Source organism: Drosophila montana, unplaced genomic scaffold, assembly GCF_035044405.1.
Source record: "Drosophila montana isolate Dmon_TW-CO22-7 unplaced genomic scaffold, ASM3504440v1 contig_3200_1, whole genome shotgun sequence".
In the NCBI taxonomy this organism is placed as follows: Eukaryota; Metazoa; Arthropoda; class Insecta; order Diptera; family Drosophilidae; genus Drosophila; species Drosophila montana.
Window position 1 is genome coordinate 2,724,379 of NW_026998080.1, and position 19,901 is coordinate 2,744,279.

Genomic DNA, 19,901 nt, shown 5'->3' on the forward strand with positions numbered 1-19,901 from the left:
AAGAATCTTTACTTCTCTATATTTTTTCTTATTGTTATATGTGTGCAAAATAAACAATAGTCGAGAAAGAATAATATTTTGAATTCCCTTGCCATGGAAGAGTATCAAAACTAAATCAAGTTTTATAGAGTAGCATAATGATATACCATAATATTAAATGATATCAATATTTAGATAATATTGTCTAAATATGAATAGCTGAATACAGATCATTCAATTTACAAAAAACATATTAATTCTTTGAGAATATGGTAATAATAATTATGTTAATTTAGACAACATATTATTCATTTCAAAACTGATTAAATATGATAAAACATATTTGAGTTATTCGTATATAATATATATTAAAACGGCAAATTTCAAATTTTTTTTTAAATTAATTGAAATATGTATATCCAAGAATTTAATTGAGCAGCAAGCGCTACAAAAGAATTTATGATTAATTTATTCTAATAAAAGGAGAACATTCCTTAAAAATTGAAATTTGTTTTTATATTTCTCTTAATTAAGAAATGGAGCTGTTCGTTTTTTGCAATAACCTTGAAGCACACAATAATCCACTTTAACGCTAAATTTCCCAGCGCAATTAGAAAATTGAACAACAACAGCCTCGACCAAAGTTCTGAAAGGGTATTTAAGTTACCCAAAATGTCCAATTTAGCTGTCTTATTTTGGTTGTTAATTTTGATTTTCGGATTCTGAAATTGGCTGCCCAATACAGCGAAGGTTTGTGGAGCGGAACAGCCAGTCAAATGGCCGTCGTAAGTAACAGTTCCCAAGTCCATAAAGATCTGAAAGAGCGCAAAAGGAGACCCAACCCACACCCACGCCGAAAGCTTTGTTGCTGTTGTTGTTGTTGTTTACAAAACCTTGGACGTGGACGTGTGTCGAGCGCTCCAGCTAACCGAACGTTGGCCCCAGTTGCGGATTTGTAGCTGGTGATGAGTGCCACTCCTAGCTTTGTGGATAAAAAAAAAGCTGAGAAAATCTCAGTGAAGAAAAAATAAAAATAAATAAAATCCAAATGCTGAAATACATCCGCGTATTGTTTGCCCAGGCTGGCAGCAATTGCAATTGCAACAGTTGCCACAAAACGTTAGGCGCTCGATAATTAACGGTTTATTGATAAAAGATACAAAGCCAATGACGATCAGAGCGGGCCGATTATCAACAGCATTTTCATCAACAACAACATGATCAACATCATCATCATCATTATCATCATTATGATGTTCATCCTCAGCTGGAGCCGTCGCCAATGGTCATTTTGGTGCATTTGGTGGGCGTTTGTTTTTTTTTTCTTTCTGCGAAACAGCAACAACAAAATTTGCCATAAACATAATTCTCTGTGAGGCAGAGCGATGCGGCAGTTTGGGGCAAGCAAAAGCGTGAAATTGTTTGTGCCTCCATGGCAGCCATGACATTCGAGCTGCCCCTGCAACACCGCCCGCCCCACCCGTTTGCCCCGCCACACCTCTTGATGGCCCTAAACAGTTGCTGCTCGCTGAGTCAAAGCAACTTTTATGTGTACAACGAACCCGAATAATAATAATAATAAAACGGCAACAACAACAACTGGCAACAACAACTGACAACAATCTGCTGCACTTGTTGCACTTGCGAGGATGGCTGGCTGTTGCTTGTTGCAGGACAGGAAGCACTGTTGCCTTTTGTCGTCGCCCCCAAAATTGGTTACACATTTGGCATTCATTTGGCTTGCTGTTGCTCGCGTGCAGCAACGGCAGCAGCAGCAGCAACTGTGAATGCCAAGAGCAATGCAAGAGTCTGGCAAATGTAAAAAATAAACGCAATTAAGTACTCGCAACAGCAGCTACAACAACAACAACAACAACAACAGCAGCAGCAACAACAAACAAATCAAAAACGAGATCAAGATTTGGCTTTGATTGCATTTTCAAGGTTGTTGTTGTTGTTGTTGCTGTTGTTGTCGTTGTTGCTGTTGTTGTCGTTGTTGCATTGCCCAAATTGGCGCGCTGCAATTAAAAAAGGCAACATATATGGCGTGTTTTTTTTCTGCTTCTTATACGTATGTATTGGCTAGGAAATGTTGTTGAGTCCCGCCAATTGCGACGCTTGTGCCCCAAATTGCGCAGCCAGCCGCCAACAATGACGTCACATTTGCTGTCGCTATTTAAAGTTTTGCATAATACACACACACACACACACACAGCTGAAAAACTGGCCAGCTGTCGTCTAGACTTTTGCCATTTACACGCTCCACTAATGATTACCTAAAGCCCAAATGTTGGCACCAATGCGACATCTTTGCAACTCCTCCAGTTATGCGAAGCTAGAAACTCAATTAACTATAAATACGCGTCTATTTTCGCACATTAATTTGTTGTTTAAAAATAAATCAACTGAGCGATGGAAAATCCGCTGCTCATCATCGAACAGAACGTACTAAATGAGACAGCTGCCGCGGGCTATCCAAAAGATACGCGAACTTTTGTGGATCCCAGCGCGAAAAAAAAACAACGCAAAATTGTTTTTGGTCGCTCATCAAATGAAAATGTGCACGAAATGTTCGCGCTCGCACATATGACAACGTGGAAAATTTGTTAACATAAACAACGAACTGGAAATGCCCTTGCCAGGGCGTTAATAATGGGAGTTTCTTTATTAGAACAAATAAATGTGGGAAAATGTATTATATTTAACAATAGCAGCAGTTATTATAAAGATTATATATCTTTACATTCTAATAAAACGTGGCAGGCTATAAAACATTCGAATGTATTTAGTAGAAAATAACTTTTTGCCAATGTGAAATATATACAAGATGCCTAAAATATATATACAAAAGTTTCTATTCGTTTTAAGTCAGATATAGTTTATAATTATACGAGTGCCCATGACTTTCAATTTAATTTTAAATTTACAATTCAACAAAAAAGAAAGAAAAACAGAAATGTAAAAAATTCAGTATTAAGCTCGAGGTTAAGTTGTTTGTAGACAAAAAAAAGCTACAACTTTTGGTAAATATTCTATGATATGCACAATTTAATCGACAGGCAAAAATATCATTGAAATTTAGAACAATTACCAAAATACGCGCTATTATTTATAATGATTAATCATTTAATTTTCATACTGAATGATTCTATTCCAGTTCTATTTCGTAAAAATATTTATGATTAATAACGAATCGTAATCAAATAATTATTTAATATAACTCCAGAGATTTCTAAATAAATGTTTGAAAATGGAATGTACTTTAAAGACTAAATAATTTATTTAAATATTAAATATATATATTTAAATGGATTTCCAATTGAATTCTTACTATGAATCGAAACTTAAATAAAACTAAGTTGCCCAAAAAACAGCCGAAATGTACAAAATCCTAGTCTTAGACCTAGGTTGGGTTATATTTTCAGTTAAACGTGTAAATTAAATTATTTCATTTAATTAATTCCCAAAATATAAATTAAACTAATCCGATTAAATCTTCATGAATATGGAAAACCAGGAAGTTCTTTCGCACAGTGAACGGAATTATCGAGAATTTAATTTTATGGTTGGTTATCTGTTCTTTAACTTTTCGCTGATTTCAGCTTTGTAAATTTGTATTTGATTCCTTTGGCTAGCATATATTTTCGCTCAGTGTATTTGCCAGCGAATTGTGCTGCATCATAAGAAAAACTGAAAATGTTTTGCAATTCCTAAATGAATCTATTAAGTGTACTTATTCTTGACTAAAACAATACATTTTGGCAAGGGCACGAGAACGTTAAATTAAGAGACAGAAACAGAAACTGCGAATAAAAATATATAATGAAGTAAATTAATGCCAAATGGGCATGGCTGTGAGTCAGCTGCAGTCGGCGAATATCGATTTGGCCTAAATGTGCCTGCCTCGCCACAAATCTACAAAGCGGCGGCAGCGAAGATTTGAGTTGGCTAAAAATAAATGGCATAATTCGGGCTGCAGGCACAATATATGTATATGGAAGATGGAAAATGTGGACGACATGCAGCGACAACAAATGGTGTCGCCTCCCCCTCCCCCTCCCTGGCATCGTCCCCCTCTAGTTCCATTTGGACGGGAAAGTTTCGGGACTGCTGATTAGCCAACAAATTAGACGCATGCCTGACATATTGGCTTTTATAAATGTTGTTGCTGTTATTGTTGTTGTCTGATTTATGCACTGCGGCTGACCCAAAAAAATGTAAATATATAAATTGTCAAGAAGTTGGCATCAGTTGGCAGGAATGTGGCTGTTGCTGCTTTTTATTTTATTTATGGCCAGCGCTGTGGAATGTATTACATATACAATATATATATTTTTGTTGTTGTCTTCTGCTTAGCTTTGCATTTCATTTCAGCAGCAATTGCAAATTGGCCGCCCCATCAGGCGGGCGAGAGAAAAAAAAAAGCAAATTGCAAATTGAAGTTGCAAGTTGCAAGTTGGAGCTGCTTGCATTCTGATTGAAAATTGTTTTCCCTGAAGAACGTGACGCAAACAAAGCGGGCAACAAAAGCAGCCGCAGGCAGCAGGATGCGCTGCATATTTGTGGTCAGCCTTTGTGGGCTTGTGGGGCTCCTCTGCAGCTTTGTGGCCAGGCATTTGGCTTTGTGTAGCTGCGTGGTAATTCGTCATGCGATGCGAGAACAGCAGCAGCAAATAAAAAGCAATATACGCCGCTTAGTTGGCGCTTTTTACTTTGTTGTATTATGCAGTCAGGCCTGCGGCAGGCAGACAGTCAGTTAGTCCATTTGGCAGTCAGTCAGGCAGTCAGAGAGTCAGTCAGTCGGGCAGTCGGGGGCTATGTAATGCATTGACAACGTGAGCTGGCTCAGAGTCTTGGCTCCAGACTGTCGGCCTTGAGCTGTCGCTGGCCACGTACGAAAGCAAAATGTGCAACGAGAGTCGGACGCGAACTTGGACGCATAATAATGATCTCCAAACTGAACAAAAAGCTTACAACAACAACACCAACAGAAAAAAAGCCTTAAAAAGAGCTAAAAGAAAAAACAAACAGCAAAATGCAGCGCAGGCAAAGTGTTCACATTGATTGCATTTCATTTGCATTGTGAGAATCAATCACGAATCCAGCTGAACCGGAGTCTCGTTTCCCGCTTCTCGCTTCTCGCTTCCCGCTGCTCGAATCTGAGCCGGAGCCAGACTGTTGTCTAGTCAGAGTCATTTATTAGTTATTAACGTGGCTAACTGCATGCGATCATACACATCTATTTTGTGTACTTACAACATTGCAATTGCCATCGCAATTGGCAACAACAACAACAATAACAGCAATAATCATGATTGAGCACAAGGCAGACGACGCGACGACTTGTTGACAATCATTTGATGGCATTGGCCATTCTAGCTATCAAATACAACTACTCTATAGTACACTCTGAGAAAAAAGTAGCTCTAAACTGTAATTTAAGTGGTTTCTGAAATTTATAGAAATTATTATACATTTCTGTCATTTGGCTTAAATTAAATTACAAACATTAATGAGATTCGAAGTGCATTTTAAACATCAAATATTTAGAGCAAGAATTTACATCATATTCAAAAGGCTTAAACATGCTCAATATAGGAATTTTGTAGTTTAAAAAAGACTTAAGAAATTTTGCTATAAAAACTGTTGAAACAAGAAGTTCGTCAAGAAACTTGGAGCTTGATTGAATTTTGACAACCTTTCTGATTGATTTGAGCACCAAGTTCTTGCACTTTTCTCCGAGTGTATGCATCGAATACCTACACACACACACACACTCGCACTCACACACATAGTTACAGTTATAGTTATAGCTATGCGTTGCAGCTGGCTTTGCATTTCAATTGTGTGTGCGCATTCGGCTTTCGTTTTCATTTGGCGCTTTTCACCGGGCCGCGTGCTAATCGAACGGACCAACAAATGGCGCTGATTAGCCGCAAGGGTGTGGTGCGGGGTGCGGAGGGGGGAGGGAGAGCGCTAAATAGGGGGCCTGGCAAAGCCTGGCTCGTTAGGCCTTTGTTGCACAAGCTGCTTTCATTTTCAGAGCCCTGGCGGCGGCTTTCACGCCCAATGCACGGCAAATGCGTGCGCGTTAGCCACAATTTGTATCTGTATCTACATATTCGATATGGATATAGCCTGCCTGGGCGCCCGAGCAGGGACATAAGTCCTCGATTGGCTGCGGCATCTGCTGGCTGGCTGGCTGGCTGCCCGGGCCCAATGTCCAAGCGCTGGGCCTGACGAAAACGAAAGTGAAAGCATTTAATATGCATATGGCCACAAGTCAATACATTTATTGTTTTCTATCTTTGGTTTTATATGCGCGTCGTCGTACACAATTCTCAAAGTCAGCTCACATTTGGATGACTTTCAAAGTGGACGCGCAATTGTCACACAGAAAAAAACCGCATTAAAATCAAATCAAAACAACAAAAATTTGACACTCGCCGCGTTTCCCAGGCTCGAAAATTGACTCGAAATGGAAGCGAGCGGGTTTTAATATTATTTTGGTGTCAATTTGAGTTCCATGCGCGTAATAAAATTGAATTGCTTTTTAAGTTTTATGAGTGTGCCTGTGAGTGTGTGCGTGTGTTGTGTGTGCGTTGCTTTTGTAATGATCGTGTCCATTAAGTGGCGCAGAACTTTGGGGCAGCGCTGCGGCTTCTTGTGGGTGTCACTAATTGAATTTCCACTCAGCCAGGGCTAACGGCACTTTATGCGGCCCAATATATTCGAACTGTTCTCTCACGTAGACCACATAAAATGTTTCATTTCAATATTGGGGAAACAAGTTGCGCAACGAGATTTTTCAGCAGCTAACGAAATATGCAAAAAAAAATAAATAAATAAAGACTTTGGTGCCCGTTTTGGAGTCGTTGATTCTCCCCAAAGAATAATTGCAGGCACGTAGCGGGCCTGAGCGAAAAAAACAAGAAAAAAACAGTCCAAGTTCATTGACAGTCGTCCGAGTGTCGCGGCTGAAATCTTGTCAGCCACGCCCGATTGCCGTTGCGCTGCGTTGCGGTTATCGACTTGGTCATTAGCTTTAGCCCATAGCCAAAGAGTATCCGACGGGACATCCATGCAAAAGTATCGTGACCAAAACAAAGGCGCGCAATAAGCCAAAACAAATGACGAATACCAAAAGTACACAAAACATTGCATGAATTTAAGTTATTTGCGTTTGTTGTAACAGCCGCAGAAAAACCCCAGGGCTGCAATTAAATAAACCCACTAGCGCATTCAAATTGCCATTTTTTTGTTGTTTTATAAATCTGACCTAATCTTAGCTAACAAATAAACTGTTAATGACTCTTGATTTGAGCATAGCTTGCGGTAATGTTAAATTAGCGCAGGTATGCTCAGGTATGTTAAGGATCTGACATATTATTAGCAGTGGAAACCTAACACGATGGATTTCCATGAAATATTAGATGGATAAGAATAGAATAGTTAGATTATAGTCCAATTATTAAGTAATTAAAGTGTTAATGAACATTGCAGAATAGTTAGATTATAGTGCAATAATAAAGCAAATAAAGAGTTACAAGCTGTTAACTTCATTTAACATATCTTATTTCTTTAACATTATGACGGAGTTTAATGTGAGCTTAGATAAAGTTCTACCTTTAAAGCTACAAAACATTGTTACTATACTCTATTTATAAGGACAATTAACTTGGTAGAGATCAAAAGGTTCTCTGATCGATTTCAGCGCAAAAAAAACAAGTTTATTAAACAAGATATAGTTGAAGAAGTTTTAGGAGCACAAGCAGTATCAAGCTGTTAACCCCATCTCTCTTATCTTATAAGCCTAACACTGCGATAGATTTTGATGAAAATTGAAGAATAGTTGGATAAAAGTCCAATAATAATGTCATCTTTCTTATCTTATGAACCTTAACACCAACAAAGATTTTAATATTTCTTGAGGAATGTCTATATACTAATACTATTTTAAGGTAAACAAAGAGTTACGAGCTTATCTATCTGAATCAGCATTAATTTTAATTGAAACTTGTTACATGTTTAGTTATATAATACTTGTTAGGTTAAAGTGGTTCAAATCAAAGTGCCAAAATTTAAAGTGACTTTTGAAAAAAACAAAAAACAAAAATCATGAGCGAAAAGTTAACATTGGCTAAAAGCATAAGCCAAATCATATTTGCGGATCTGCAGAGCGACGCCAACTAAGCAAATCTTGCCCAACGCCCCATTCAATTAAATATTTCATGAGCATTACATGGCTGCCAAAAACCTTCCCAGGCTACTGTGAAATTGTTGCGCTTAAATCGCCATACATATAGTACTCTATATATGTATATATAAATGTACAATAAAAAAAATTATGTTAATTGCATTACATTTTGGCCAAAAAACGAAACGAAACTTAACGAAACAAAAAAGTAAATTAGGCAAACAATTTAAGCATGCGCTTTGGCCGGGAAACCCGGCCCGCAGTTCGCAGCCTTAGCCAAGTGCTGCTCCGATTTTAATTTGGGTTTTTGGCCGTGTTTTTGGGTCGGTTTTTTGCGCATGTTTTGATTTTTATCAGCTGGGTGGGCTGGCCGCCGGCCAAGGGTTTACATTGGGCTGTCTTCTGTCTTCTGACAGTGGGCACGTCATGACGCGCGTGACCCACTAAACAGAGTAGTTTTTTTTCCTTCGTATCGTATCGTTTGGTATACATTTTGTTTTTATGTCAAAGCAATTTTCGTGCTGGCCCAGGCCCAGACCCGACCCAAACCCGACCCAAACCCGGCCCAAACCCGGCCCAAACCCGGCCCGACCCAGGCAGATGCCAGCGATCCGATCGATGCGATTCGTGTGTGTCGTTTCCAGTAGCGGAAGCCAATATATTTACCTTTTGGCCACTTTTCAGCTCATAATTATTAATATATGTATGGGCAGGCAGTCATACCTGTACACATAGGTGGCTCTCGTCTGGGGCCCGCAGACATTGTTATTGCTCGTGCGAGAAATTTTCGTGTTATAAAGTTAATTTGTGAAATTTTCAGTTTTTTTTTCTCGTTTTTTTTTTTTTTGGCTTTTATTGTTGCTGTTGGATTTCTTAATGATTTGCGCGGCTCGTGCAGCAACCGAGTCTGCAAAGGAAGTTGCGCGCCATTGCCAGAGGTTACTGGAGCGTTTAGCTTCGTTTCATCATTAATTTTCAGCTAATTGAATTTGCAGTAGTTAATGTTTTGCCGCTGTCTGTCGCTGCCACTTCTGCTGATGTTGCTTCAAACGGTTCTCAATTCCTCAGATGTGACCTTGTCACTTGCTGGCCATAAGCTGGCCATAAAAAAGACAAAACAAAAGCTATCTTGAGTGCGAGTCGGACCCGGAGCCCTGTGTGCCCGCACCTGTTGCTGTTGCTGTTGCTGCTTCTTCTTGAACTGCACCTTTTGCTTCCTCTTGCTGTTCTTTTTTTGTTTTGTCTTAACTTGTTGCCACATTTGTTTAACTTTTGCGGTACTTTGTCAGCCCGCTCGACTTGAACTTGCCGCCGTTGTTGCGGCTGCTGCTAGAGGCCACGACTTGGGCCCGCAACTTTATCTACACATAATTCTGTAGAATGTAAACCGTTGTTGTAATTACAATCTACAGCCAATGATGTGCCTAGAAGCACCTCAGCTATGGCATGCCCTATGCTACCGAGCATATCTTAAGCACATATTTGCCTTTGAATGAGACCAAGAATTTCAAGGGAAGCAAATGAAATGTGTGTTAATCTCCACTATTGTAAAATGCTTTATATTCCGTTTTGGTTGTCGAGCATTTTAGCCAGACTCTGTTAATATTCGTAGGTGTGTATGGGAGGAGTTCTGGCTATAAAAGCTGATTTTTATGGTTTGCTCAATTTGTTGACCATTCAAACATTTTACAATATTCGCAACTTTTTTTCAGTTTAGCATTGTTTATTGATCCATAAATTAGAAATTAGAAACTGTGGTAGAAACGCGTTGCTCATGCGGGGAATTCTATGCGTAGAACAAGTTTAAATTAGTTATCGATAGGCACAGACTATTCGTAGCAAATCGATAATTATGTGTGGAATATCGGAGGTACACTAGAGGGAGAAGCTAAGCAGCAAGCGAATAAGTGAAGCAGGAAGATGAATCTTATAGAAATATAAACATCTGAGCCACTCTTTGTAACCTGTCCTATTCATTACCCATGTTTATACAAGCTAAGGATCACTCAGTTAACTTGGTTCTTACAACTCATTTATGGATAAGATCGATATTTATTTGTGTTGGTTTCTGGTTTTCTCGAAAAGAATGTATTGTTTGCATATATATATATATATTTATTTTTGGCAATTCTTTAAAGTGTATATCTTAGTCAGATATATGAGGCAACGTTCTGAAACGCTTTTGTTTTGTCGCTGCACTCATTTAACTTCATTTGGGTTTTTTGTTTTAGAATATGCATGAATAATGCCCGCGTATTCCCCGGGCTATTGTACAGAGATACGGAGTGCGAGTGACTTGATGGTTCGCTGACTGCCCGACTGTCAGGCTGTCCGTCTGTCTGTCTGTCTGCCTGTAATGAGCGCCGCGCCGTTCACTTTCAGATAAAGTTGGGAAAGTAACTACGTAAATATAGCACAAAAAACAAATTACAATCGGAACGCAATGGTATATAGAGTATGGAACAACTGTGCAAAGTATGTGGGTAGCTTTTGTTCTATTCTGTGCCGGCGCTTTGTTGTGGATCGCTTCAGGTTCAGCTTGGCTTACCTACGGTTCACCTGAGCGTGTGTGCGTGTCGGTGTGTGTGTGTCTGTGTAGGGGGGGGGGGGGGTTCTCGAGCTTCCCGAGTGAGTGACAATGATAATGCGGGGCTTTGGCTTCATTTGCATATCGTGTGCTCGTCGTGGGGTACAATGACAGTTTCAGTATGGATAAGCCAGAACTTAACACGTATCCAAAGCGCAAATGGGCACTGGGCAATCGAATGTGGGGCAGGGGAAGTGGCAGTGGCTGAAAGGGGGCACTCATAAGGGGCACATTTGGAGGCAACATGCTGGCAAGTTTCACGTTTTTGGGCTGTTTTATAACGCTCTTATCTAATTATCATAGGAACTGGCACAACAACAACAACACCAATTAATTGATTGATTGATGAATTGAAATTGAAACAAGTTTGATCAGCTTTAAAACAAACAACAGAACAAAAAAAAGCTGCGAACAGCAAACGGCATGTTTTACAAATTTCCGATAACATTGCGAGCAGTCTAATGAACTCTGTTAGTTAACAGCATGTTAAAGACTACACTGACAGAAATAATAGTAAGCAGATTAAAATAACGTCAGATTCGAGCCTTGAGATGTATAAAAATGAGTGGAAAAACAGGAAACACAACGAATAATATTAAAAATAAGTTGCATTTAATTGAAGTGTAAATTACACTTTTAATTCTCATCATTAAATAATCTGAAAATATATTTCTGATGCACACGCCCTTTCATATTATTTGATTATTAATTATATGCATGTTTCTCACAGTGTAGCCCAGCTGCACTTAGTTTTTAATTATATAAGCCTTTTGTTTTTGACAATTTCCGCAAAAATTCCGGCAAATTATTTATGTTAAATGCCATTTATATATAAAATATATAAAAAAAAAGCGTACACACATTTAAATGAAGCGCTTCAATTGTCAATTTGTCAGCGTTGATTAAAGAAATGGAATTTTTTATATACGTTTTAATTAAGACTGAATTATTGCCGCGTGTCGACGAGATATTAAAACAAATATATGCATATGTATTGTATTTGATTGTTGTCGCTGCTTCTGTATAGCAATTGAAATGCATGTTAATATATTTCTTTTTTTATTTGCACAAGTGTCGAATGTTTTGTTCGGCATGCCACAGAAATAACCCAAAAAAGAAGCACGCGAAAAAAATTAATCAAAAAAAAAGACAAAAACAAAACAAAAAAAACACGTTTAAATATTTCAATAATTTGTTATAACTCGAGACATATCTGTTTTCATCAAAAGGAACAATCAATTTAAGAGAGCAGCAGAGCGAGATGCGCTAATTGAAAACTCTTGACATTTTGGTGCTGACGTTTTTCCCATTTCGTAAGGGGGGGGAGAGGGAGTGGTCGGGGTTCTGACCCTGAGCATCTGCCCCATTACAATTTTTCCACATCTCATCGATTGGCAATGAAAAACGTTTCGTGGCACAATAAACGTTTATTGTTTGATTTGTTTAGTGGCCCCGCACTACAATAATAATAAACAACATTGAGCCCTACACAATCTACCACAAATCAATTCCAAATTCCCTGCCCCCTCTCTCACCCGATCGAAGGTCACAGCAATTTCTGTTCCAGCAATTTCACCCGTATAACAGTCGTAAACCAAAATTCTAGTGCCACAAAACTGATTTTTGTAAAAAGCACAGCGTTTTTTAGGTTTTATTTTCGAGTGCTCTTCGTTAGTGTAAATGCGGCATTTTATACCCTAGGAAAGGGTATAATTGATGGACAATACATTAGGACATTATGGAATATATTAAGTGAAGATCAAGATAAAGCCGAGACAGGTTTCTATGTCTAGTCTGTAAATTGTAAAACTTTTCATATAAATCAAACCTAGTCTAGGAATTTTTTATTGTTTAATTCGAATGGGATAAAGATGTTTTAGAAAATCTACTCTAGTACAAATATTACAAATATTTCAAGTCTTATCCTGTATCTATCTAAAGAAAATGGATATACTATATAAATATATAATAATGATCGAACTACTCTAATTGCCCAGGTTTCTTTTTGGATCATATTTTGGATTGTATCGTACTTATATCTTATATAATATCGGCAAGGGTATTCCTTTTTCGACAATCCCCCAAAGCAATACAAATTCATTCTTTGTTTTTTAGCTTCGTATTGATTATTTGTTTATGTTGCGAATGAAATTCGTGGTTCGTTAACATTTCTCCATAGCTAGCAAATTCTTTAGCTCGTTCGTTCATTTCATTTATGTCGAAATTCGTGCAAAGCCTCAATAAAATGGAAAAAACACACAAAAACAAAAACAAAGGCGTTTTAGAATAGCGACGTTTTTGTAAACGCAAACAAATTAAATACGCTTTGAAGTTTTTACACTACACAAAAAAAAACAAAAACAAAATATATTGGGGAAGTGCGAGATGCATTAGCTGACGATAGACATAATTAAATTAGGGTGTGAGTAATTGAGTTGTGACTTAGCTGGCCTTAAATTAAACGTCTTTGATTAAGAAAAATGGTAAAATGTTATCGAAGTTGTATGATATTTAAGAGAATTTAATGAATGAATGCTTTAGAGAAAGGGTATACGAGGCTTGGACTTGTCATAGCAGGCAGCTTTTGTCAGCGGCTTGGTTTTCAATTGGAAAGCAGGTTCTTCAGTATGTCAGGCACATGTGCTTGGCACGAGGGTGACTCTGGCTTGGTGAGGACGACGGTTAGGGTGCGGGTGCTGTCTAAGGGTTGCCAGCTGTTGCCAGGGGTGACTGGCTGTTTTGGCTAGAACCGGTTTTAGCCAGTTTATGGCAGCCAAACAAAGGCAACCATTGTTTTATGGCGAAAATCAAAAATCGATAAGATCCGTGCAGCTGATAAAATGATGGAAAAATGATAGAGACAGCCCTATAAGAGATATGTACTCATATACACTTATGTATATACATATGTATATATATCTGGTTGTTCACATGTCAGCAGATCACTGGGAATTTTAAGGCTCTGCATTTACATTGTTGGCGCGTGTCACTGGCAAAATGTGAGCAAAAACCAAAAAAAAAGAAGGTTTTTTTTTGCACGCTGGCATTTTGATTGTCAGGCAGGAAACGTGCCGCGAAGGTTTCTTTCTGCATTTCGTTTTGCACCTGCCGCCTACAATGGAAATGGAGAATGGGCAGAAGTCAGCGAGTCAAGCTATATAAACTGCCAAGTGGCATGCAACAAGAGCTGCTACTGCTGCTGCCGCTGCTGCTGTTGAGTTAAAGATCACTTCGTGGACGGCCAACAGCTGTGAACAGTTATTAGCAGTTGTGTGTGTGTGTGTGTGTGAGTGAGTGTATGTGTGTTATAACCGGAGCCAACTGTCGTCATTAGCGAGTCTGGAGCTAGGCATTGAGCATGCTAAATATGGTCACACTGAAGTTAGCCGCCACTCACACACACACTCACTCACACACTCACACACACACACACACACACGCATACACTTAAAAAAAACTAGTGCAATTAGCGCTTACACAGACACGTTTTGCGATTATATCTTGAGAAACTGTCGCTTATGCTTATTAGAGGCTTTTCATTTTCACTGCGCCCAGTTTTAATTAATAGCGTGTTGCTTTTTGTTTTATGTGTTTTATAGAATTTCCTGGTTAATTACAATTTAATTAATTTAACACAAATTATATACTAGGCAGTTCTTTTTTGTAACGTATCGTTTACCTTCTAATGCGAAATCTGCCGCCGAACACCATTTTCAGCTGATCCACGGTATCCAATATTGTGAAATCCAATTTGAGCGACAACAAAGGCCTACAAATAACAACAACAACAACAACTGAAACGTGTTGCCTGTTTTTTTTTCTTGTTACTTGTATTTATTGTTGTTGTTTTACTTTATTTTACTTTATTGTAATTCACTGTCGTTATTTGTGCAAATAAAATGCAACTTTTGCTGTGCGGTTTGTTGGCATAACATTTGAACCTGGCTGTCGAACTTCCTTGTTCACTTGGACGACACTTTTCTTGGGGCTTGGGCAGCACTTTTTTAGTTGGGGGCGGTCGGTGGGCGTGTATATTATTCGTTAGGAGTGCGCGACAATTGCAATTGATTAACACGTATGCAAAAGAGGCGAAAGTTTAACATGTTTTGTTGTATATATATTTGTATATTTTTTTTTTATGACAAATTCGTTTGCATTGCGTTTAGATCTTCAAATGCGAATCGTTTAGTTGAGGGGCGAGGAGAATTTGTTTGCACGCGCGCCGTCGTTGTTGCTGTCGTTGATGTCAACGCTACAAAGCTGCGCGTACGTCTGCACGCGTCAGCGGTTTTCACTCGTTTGAAGTGGCGGCCACAAATGGCCGAATGTCAGCAACGATGGCGGCAGACAGCGGCGCACCGCAATGGAGCAGCCGGCAAAGCGCAGTCGTGAGAGCGAATGCTAAAAGAGAGAGAGAGGGAGAGCGCGCGCAGTCGTACTGAGTGGCGAGAGCGTGCGCAAGCGTGCCAAGAGCAGAGCTCAGCGCAAGTCACAAAAAGTGAGAGTGTGTGATTTTTGTTGTTTCTGTTTTGTTTGGCGATGTTTGACTGGCTCTGGCTCTGGCCCACGCTCTTGTTCTCTTTCCATCTATCTCTTTGTCCGTATCTCAGGTGAGACAGCATTTGGCATTCGGCCTTTGCAGTGATCTCGGCTGAGCTGAGGCAGCGATTTACACAAATAGAACTGTGCCAAACTGAGTGTGTGTGTGTGTGTGTGAGTTGCACTGCACAAATAAAGTGGCTCATAAAACCGAACGTTAGGGCAAAATCTAAAGTAAAGTATGTAATGTTCTCGGAAATATATTTATCACTAATATTTAAGTATTTTTTGTTATTTATATATATCTTTATGTTTACATTTTGGTATTTTGATCACTTTTTGTTATTATTATTTTCGTATTAATGTTCTTTATATTATTATATTTATGTTTAATCTTTTAGACGTATTTGTTTGAATAAATTGTTCTTGATCAATTGCTGCGTAGATCTTGTGAGTATATTTTTGTAGTCATCAATTTGTTTGCTCTTACACCTTATCTTTCTGAGATTTAACGACTGCGCAGCAACAATTTAAGATTATTGGTTGGTTTTATATTTCGTATTTATATTTATGAATAGGTTTTTATTGATATACTATAAAGATTATAAGCGTTAATCATTTGTCAAATAATTTTTATTCACATTAATCATTTTTCCGGGTTTTGAGGCTGCTCTCAGCGCTAGCAAAAACTTGCAGCATACCTTTAAGCGCGAGATAAAATTTATCAATGGCGCTTAAAAGTATGCAATGAGAACGGCATTTTGCGATATATTAGATATATTTTATGATATTAGAATATAGATATAGTAAAATATATATTTATCTAGAAATATTCTGAACAAAAGCGAATGATTTATTTTACCGCCCGCACTAAAGGTTTTTTTTTAACAAGTGTAGAAATCGTAAAAAACAATTGCGTATAACATGACAGTGAACACAAATCAGAAGGCAAAACACAAATAAAACAAAGGAAACAAAAAAAACTGCATTTTGAAATGAGATAAACTTGGCGTTGACCATAAAATAAATGTGCTTTAAATGCAATCGCCTTTTGTGAGTGTGTGTGTGTGTGTTTGTGAAATTTGCGCAATATTCTGAGCCAAAGTTCAATCGATCATTGCTGTCGATATTTAGCCGGCGATAGCGCCAAAATTATGGCAAGCACTTTGTTAAATGTTGCGCACGACGACGACGACGACGATGCCGGCAACTGGCGTCGCGTCGGTTTCATTGTTGTTACTTTTCTGGCTCTAATCATGGCGACTGCATCGCGCGTCTGTCGCGACTGTCTCGCAAATTGAATTGTCTTGGCGGGCGATTGAGGTTGGTTTTTTTTTTTTAGTTTTTTAGTTTTTTGACTGCGGCGCAGGCGCAACGCGGCGCATGAGTGATTTATTTCGCATACGCCGCGTGTGCGCAATCGAGTTGGCAGTTAATTTGAAAATAATACGCTAGTTGGCCAGTTGTTTAGCTGGCACTCGGCTAAAAGGCGAGCGTATGGCCAAATTGCCATGGAAAATTAATTCAAATAGTTGACCTGGGCAGCACCGCCGGCTGTGCAGACCCGATAATTAGCGCCTGTCGAGAACACATGGCACCTCTCCCCTCCCCCTCTCTCCTACACCCGAAAATTGACACACCTCTAGCACCCAAACTGACAGTGGCCGTAGGTGTTTGGCCAATTAATGACCGCAAAGCGGGCCAAAATACGAGCTGTCAGCCAATGCCTGTGATTACAGTTTGTGTGTGTGTGTGTGTGCGTGTGTGTGTGTTTGTGTGTGTGCAGGTGGTGGAAGCGTTGCAAGGAAATGCGCTTGCCCTTTGCTCCAATTTCTGCACGAGACGCGACAGCCAGCCAAACTTTCAAAATGCAAATGAGGCACGTTCAACGATTGAACGGCATTTGAACCCGGGTTACAGATACGGGAGAGAGACAAGCCCAAAAACTTGCCACAAATTGTGTCAATATTTGTCTCGTGCTGGATGTGCTGCAACAAATCGTGCCGCAAAGGTCTGCGCCGGTGTCAGAGCCACCACACAACAAAAATAACAACAGCAACAACAGTAACAAATACATGACAGGCCACAGAAATTATTGAGCATGCCACAACACTAACAACAACTCCAACAGCAGGAACAACAACTTTTTGTTGCTCCACTTGGTGGCTGGTTATCTAATGCCCGCACCCAGCCTCTGGTACAGTGGGTGCAAAAACTTTACGCGCCTCGCTAATGAACCCAGCATCGTTCATCTATCAATGTCAGCGCGGGTGCAAAAGAATGGTGTACCTTTTGTATTTTAAGGGGTACCCCTTTAAGATAAATTTCAATTTTCAATTTCGATTTCGATTACGTTCGCGTATACGAATTGAATTCGCTTGGCTTTTACCCCACAATCAGAACAAAGAACTGCGGCCCACACGCCACAGGAGCACCAACAAAAAATACAAATAAAAATCAATAAAAAAACATAAATTGTTGACACATTTTTGTGGCTGTTGTTGTTGTTGCTGTCGTAGTTGGTGCTCAGGTGCGCCCGCGCCAATTGGCGATCAGCGTTTGGTGTTTGGCGATTGGCTTTTTGGCGTTTTGGCTTTTTCGAATATTGGGTCACCCACAATGGCCACTAAAAGCGAAAGTATTTGCTTGATTTATGTTGTGCACTGCAGTGTGTGTGTGTGTGTGTGTATGTGTGTGTGTTTCATAATCCAATTAGGCGCAAGGCACAGCTGCTCAGCGAACATTAGACGACAGCTGATTGACGGCCCGCCGAGCTGGCCCAAAGGAAGCGGCTTATTAGCCAGCACCGCTCGATGGAGCTGAGCTGAGCTGAGACTTGTGCTCAGTGGTGCTTGCACTGCGGCTACTGTGCCACGCACCGCATTCAGAGTTAATTGGATTCGATAAGGTCAAGAACAATGCGGCAATTGAGCGAGGCGCGCCATGGCTACACTTAAAGCGCTTTTGCTTTAATCCACAATTGCCAAATGTATTCGACTGAATACACATATTTTTCTTAGCGAATTTCAAGGTGGAATGCGAGCCAAGTAATTTGGTTATTATTGAATTGGTTTGTTAACGGACTAAATTAAATTGCATATTATAAAATATTGTAGCTATAAGAGCTTTTAAATTGCTAATGTCAATGACATTAGCTGCGAGCCATAGCTTTAGCTTAAGTCTGCAATGCAGTATTTAAAGCAAGTATTTGTATTAATTCGTTAAAGCAAGTTGCAAATGAAAAATCGAAAGATATTAGTTATTGAGCATATATTATAAGTCATTTTTAAAAAGCATAAGCATTTGCTTAAATCATAAAGCAGAGCTTTAAGCGTTAATACAGATTCATTGTGTCAAGTCAATATATTAAGCTCTAACACAAAATCTATCAAGCTTTTATGTCTGCAGAGCAATGGAGCAAAAATGTCTTTGTAAATAATGCAAGAATGTTGCGAATGAAATATGTCCAAATTTGATCTCAAGATCTTTTTACTCAATGATACAAAGCTCAAAAACATTTGGCGGAGCTTTAAGCTTCAACTAATACTGAATACAATTAGGCTCAACAATTAGACCATACAATAAGCTTTAATCCGTTAAGCATTAAGCTTTCCTGTACAATCAGTTTTTAAATTTTACAGAAAACCATTAAATTAAGGTGTGATTTGCAGAAGTTTAAAGTTAAAATTTTGCTGGTTTAAAAGCTTTAATCTAAGCAAAAGCTTGTTAAAAAACAAACGCAGTTTTTATATTGATTACCACTGCTTAAAGATAACGGACTTAGTTATGTACGTGAAGCTTTATGTCTGAGATAATGCTCAGATTAATCTATAATTGTTGAACGCGTAAATTGAAGCTTCAACTCTGACGTTTTGCATTAGGGTACCACAATATAATGTCTATAAAGCTTTATGGAGCTTTTGCTGATAAAAAGCTCTGGTTAAGTTAAATAAAGAAGTATGCCCATTGTTAATAGATTATTCTATATAAATGATGTATTCTCAGGGAAAGTAACTTTTCTCCAAGAAATGAATTTGTTCAAAGTTTAAGTTGAAGTTTGGCAAAATTTTTGATTTAAATAGAAGTTATGTATATATCTCCAGCTAAGGAAAAAATCTCTTTGGAAGTGATATCGTCGTATTTAAAGACCTAGTCTAGATTTTTGTCGAATTTTAAGCAAACTTTTCGCACAATTTTCCGCAAAATTTCCCGCTTTGCTTAATTCAAAGCCGCCAACACTTTCGAGCTTGCAAATTAAATCATAAATATAAATAAAAAAAAAGGGGGAAAATAAATGCAACTGCTTAACGGGGCGTATGATTGATGTACAAATTGTGCAGCACTCACCGTTTCTGCTGATTGCTCTCCAGATTGCTGGCTATAACACTGTCAGCGAGCGTGGGCCGAGCGCGCGGCAACAGCGGCGGCGGCGCGGCGCTGGCGCTGGCACTGGAAACGACGCTCTCCAGGATGGGCGGCGGATTGTGCGGACGCTTGCGGCTTGTGGGCAGATTTGTGGGCTTGACGTTGCCATTGGACAGTGCTTGTTGCTGTTGTGGATGTTGTTGTGGCTTGTGAGGCAGCTGCAACAGATGAGAA

The 19,901-nt window shown here is 39.1% G+C and overlaps 1 protein-coding gene across 5 annotated transcripts in view; it reads right to left on the reverse strand.

The window, feature by feature from the left end:
• Shrm (Shroom) overlaps window positions 1–19,901 on the reverse strand; it is a 69,409-nt gene that overhangs the window by 11,159 nt on the left and 38,349 nt on the right. For 3 of the 5 annotated variants that reach the window (XM_064687658.1, XM_064687655.1, XM_064687659.1), the window contains one exon: window positions 19,650–19,885. In XM_064687658.1, the coding sequence (XP_064543728.1) occupies window positions 19,650–19,885 (236 nt within the window). Of the gene's footprint in view, window positions 1–2,255; window positions 2,402–14,442; window positions 15,061–19,649; window positions 19,886–19,901 lie in introns of those variants that run through there. The other 2 variants (XM_064687660.1, XM_064687661.1) reach the window with 2 other exon arrangements.